Source organism: Octopus bimaculoides, chromosome 12 (genome assembly GCF_001194135.2).
Source record: "Octopus bimaculoides isolate UCB-OBI-ISO-001 chromosome 12, ASM119413v2, whole genome shotgun sequence".
Taxonomy (NCBI): Eukaryota; Metazoa; Mollusca; class Cephalopoda; order Octopoda; family Octopodidae; genus Octopus; species Octopus bimaculoides.
This window is the reverse complement of record NC_068992.1, coordinates 50036203-50040663: the sequence shown is the minus strand read 5'-3', so window position 1 is coordinate 50040663 and position 4461 is coordinate 50036203. Positions and strand designations below refer to the sequence as shown.

The 4461-nt window shown below is 34.9% G+C and overlaps 1 protein-coding gene across 1 annotated transcript in view; it reads left to right on the top strand.

Annotated features, from left to right (window-relative positions):
* The window catches only part of LOC106873719 (death-associated protein kinase 1), a 218404-nt gene that overhangs the window by 143073 nt on the left and 70870 nt on the right, over positions 1-4461 (top strand). Inside the window, exons 8-9 of the mRNA XM_052972187.1 lie at positions 655-744; positions 1653-1742. Coding sequence (XP_052828147.1) covers positions 655-744; positions 1653-1742 — 180 coding nt within the window. The remainder of the gene's footprint in view (positions 1-654; positions 745-1652; positions 1743-4461) is intronic.

Here is a 4461-nt window from a genome sequence, read left to right as displayed (position 1 = left end):
ACACACACACACACACACACACACATTTTAAAGAAACTGAAACGAGAAGACCCTTGAAAGGCTAACACCAAACTTCAGTAGTATTGGGAACTATATCAAACACTAAAGTGGTTATCCTTGCAAGATACTGAGGGTCACATCCTTCCCATCAGAATCGGTACTGCAACATCTTCAGGATCAAAGGGTCACAGAATTTCTGTATCTTGTTAAAGAACTCAAAGAATCTACATGGAGTGGATGCAAATGTATTCAAGAATCCCCTGGAAATTTTGTATTTGATATCCCAGATAAACCAACTTCACAGCAAGAACTGCAACTGAGGAGAGTGGTATCAATCTGCCTCATTTACCAATAAAGAGGACTTTTAGGGACAACAAGTGCAATAACAGGAGTGGTGCCACTGCACAGCATGTGTGTTCCATAGACACACATTTATATTTATATATACACAGACTACCTGTATACACCACATATACACACACGTATATATACACACATATTTATATATTGATATATATTTATATGTATTTTTAAATATGTATTATACATACCTGTATGCGTGAGTATGCATATGAAGATAATAAATATATATATATATATATACAAATATAATATAAAATATGTAATGTTTTAAATTTATTCCTTGTTTTAAAGCCTGTTGCCAAACAAGAGGAAGATGTGCGCAAGAGTTGTGTTATCAACACAGGAAACTTGAAATCTTTTATTACAAGAAGACGGTGGAAAGTAAGTTTGAACTTAAACTTTATTTAAAGACTTCTTTTTACGTGTCTAAGATAATTCTAATTTATCAAACAATGAACCACTATTTTAAAGATCAAATAATTTCATTTTTCAATATTTACATTGACACATTATAAATTTGTTTCATCTCTAATCATTCTAATAACATTACTAAGCAACTGATCTAAACATTAGTGTACATTGTCTTTCTTCTCTGTTAAGCCTTTCACTCCCCATGAAGCATGAACCATTGACGACTTTTCTCTCCTGCTTTCATCTCTGGACTGTCTTTTTTACTTCTCTCTAGTTCGATGCCTGTTTTTTCAGCCTCTCTTCTACCTCCCATGTAGGTTCAATCCCTGACTTTTGCTTCAGGCAATGTTTCTTTGAGGGAAAGTCTGCCTTTCACATGTCTTATTGGTTTTTAATTATCTTCAATATTTATGTAATATTTCCCCATAACCAGGTATTTTTCACTGAAGATTGGAAATGAAGGACATACCAGTTTATGTCTACCAAATGTGTGTGTGTGTCATCTGAAGTAAACATAAGTACATATATAGACCTAAACAGTTTATGCAATCAACCTTTTGGTCAACTATACACATCAGCAAGTTAAGACAGTTCTGATTAAATAGGCAGACCTATCGACAAAGACATTGTCACCATCACCATTCTGACTGTTGTTGAACAGTAGTTCTTTAAGGAACATGTTGGCTAATGTGCCCTCACCTTTTGAAATAGTAGAAAAGAAAGAGAAAGACTTGACTCCTTTCTTCTCACAGGTCAAGTAATAGCATTGAAGCATTTTCATTTCCTTTATGGTATTGTCATAGATTTCATTTCTGTTGTTATTGGTGATGGTTGTGGTGGTGTTGCTAATAATCAAGAAATATCTTCTAACTTTTCAGCAAGCCTTCAAGATCATACTGCTGTGTAACCGATTGTTAAAGTCCACCGTCTGTGCCCACCCCAAAGGAGGAGAATCTACTGAAAAACAGGTAAGTTCTTTCTAGAGTCCTTTATTCTGTAAATCCTTCAAATTCAAACTATTAATGTAGCCTTACCTTTTATTCCTTCACCTTCTCTCTCCTCTCCCATATCGGTTAGAGAACTGACTGGAGAGAGTAGGGAATAGGTGATTGATGGAGTATTGTAATGCAAGATCATCAGTAGCTCACATCCTACAGCACTTTGTATTCAACATCCTGTATGCGAGAGAGCATATATGTATATGGAAACTGTGTACATGCATGTGTGTTAAAAGATACTTACATGTGTGTGCAACCCTTTAGCATTTAAACTGGAAATATCTTACCCATATCTATTCTGTTTTATGTTCAAACTGATCAGATCCAGCCTCTCACACATACTCTATAGTGTCATTCTAATAGCAGTAACATGATCAAAATCTCAAGCTATGAGATAAGGCATGATTAAGTCAAATCAGTGTGAATAAGTAAGCATTGCATTGGATAATCTGAATGCTAAAGAGTTAAAAATGACTGTTTGCGATCATACATATTATGGATTCTCCTGTTGTACAAGACAAAGGAGTGTTCCTCAACTTCTTACTTAACTGCACAGATGATTTCTTTTATAGCAATCATTCCCTCCATCAATGTGAGATGAAGTGCTTTGCTCAAGAACACAATACACCACTCAGTCTAGGAATTGAAACCACTATTTTGTGATCATGAGTGCAGCACTCTAACCACTAGGCCATATACCCTCACTAAACACACACACATAAATGTATGCATGTGTGTGTGTGTTATATGTATTCACTTTTCTCCATGTGATGCAGTGAACAGTTTGAAATAATTGGACCTGAGGATTAGCTTAACTGCTTTTGTATTTGTTACAAATTATGTAAGACATAAAATTTAACTCAGAAACATATGTAGTCTTTATCTACCTTTGCCATTCCTTACATTTTTGATTTTTATTTATATATTTACCAATTTTCGTGGTTAAACCATGAGTTATATGGTGAATGTCAACTTATTGAAATTTTTATTGATTTCAATATGGGACGAAGTGTATTAAACACATCAATTATTAAACTTTCTTTATCCATTTTTTGTCATCTATATAAGTTGTGTACATGCTTGATGCTTACTAAGTTCCTGAACCAGAACCTTTTTGGATTATACTATTCTATAATAATATATCAAAGTAAAGATGTGTAAGTGGTATGCCACTTACTTAGACCAACTTTGCTGTCACCCTGTCAGGTCTGATAAAGTACAAATTCTATAATAAGTCTCTCCCTCTCTCTTTTCTTTTTTCCTTTCTCTCTCTCTTTCTGGAATAAATCAGTTTGGTCAAGTCTAGGGAGAGATGAGCCATAGCAGGTCTAATAGTGATCAAAAAACACTGGCTGTCATAACACCATTATTATGATGCATCAGGAGTTGCGGGCCTGGGGCAAGAGAGGGTTTTATTTGTATATGTATCTGTGGTTTTGTGTGTACGTGTGTGTGTGTGTATTTGTATTTTTATATCAACACATACACATGTATATATGTGTTTAAACATACAAGAGTTATGTATGTATGTATAATGTCACTACTGTTTTGATGTTCTCCATTCTGAAACTTCGACATAGAATGAATCAATTCTGTGTATTATCTCAGCGTTTTTTGTGGTGTGATGCCAGAGCACTCCCACCCCTACTTACATTTCTTAACCCCAACAACCTCCGAGATTATATGTCTATGTATGCATACTTGTGTGCGTGCGGGTGTATGTGTATGTGTGTGTGTTATGTGCAGTAATGAAGATTTACCTATACAAACTGTTCAGAATAAACAAACCATGACGATTTATTAATTTCATCAAGCTAGGAAGAGGAGGAGGAGGAGGAGGAGGAGGGAGAGAAAGCTGATGTGCTTCTCCCCCCACCCCCCCCCCTTCCTTTCTCATAGTTGTTTTCACTCCTGTATTAATTGTATTACTTTCCATCCACAGTTTGTTCATAACTCGTTTTAATTAGTGCTTGCTTGTGGATGCAAGGCTAAAATGACTGATACATGATGATGATGATGATGATGATGGTGAGGAGGAGGAGGAGGATCGTGAATGAGGATGATGATGATTGAGGTTATGGTGGTGGAAATTGTTATTTATCATTATTTGGTAGATTCATCATTCAAAACATCAGACAAAAAACTTAGTGATGTTTCTTCCAACTCATTACATTCTAAGTTCAAATCCTGCATGGTCAACTTTGTCCCTTTTTTTTTTTTTTTTTTTTTTTTTTTTTTTTTTTCAATCATTTGAGGTGTTAAAACAGTACCCATCAGTTACTAGAGATTGATGTAATCAACTTCCCCATACCTTTGAAGTTACTAGATTTGTACCAAAATTAGAACAAATTATTATTATTATCATTATTCAGTAGTTTTATTTTTATAACGTGCTTTCACTTCACTACCGAGCGCAGCTCTGTGCGCCTTGGGTATGTGCTGTGGTTTGCTGTGGTGCTCTTATGTTTACTGTATTGAAAGTGTTTTGCGTAGAATGTGTGCAGTACCCAGTAGTGCAATTTTCTGTATGTTATATATATTTGTAAGTCCTGGTGTTTTTGTTATGTATTTGTCTGAATATTTTTTTATTATACCTAAGGCACCTACTATGATAGGAATTGTTTCTGTTTTTAGATTCCACATTCGAGTTATCTCTATTTCCAGGTCTTTGTATTTTGAAAGTTTTTCC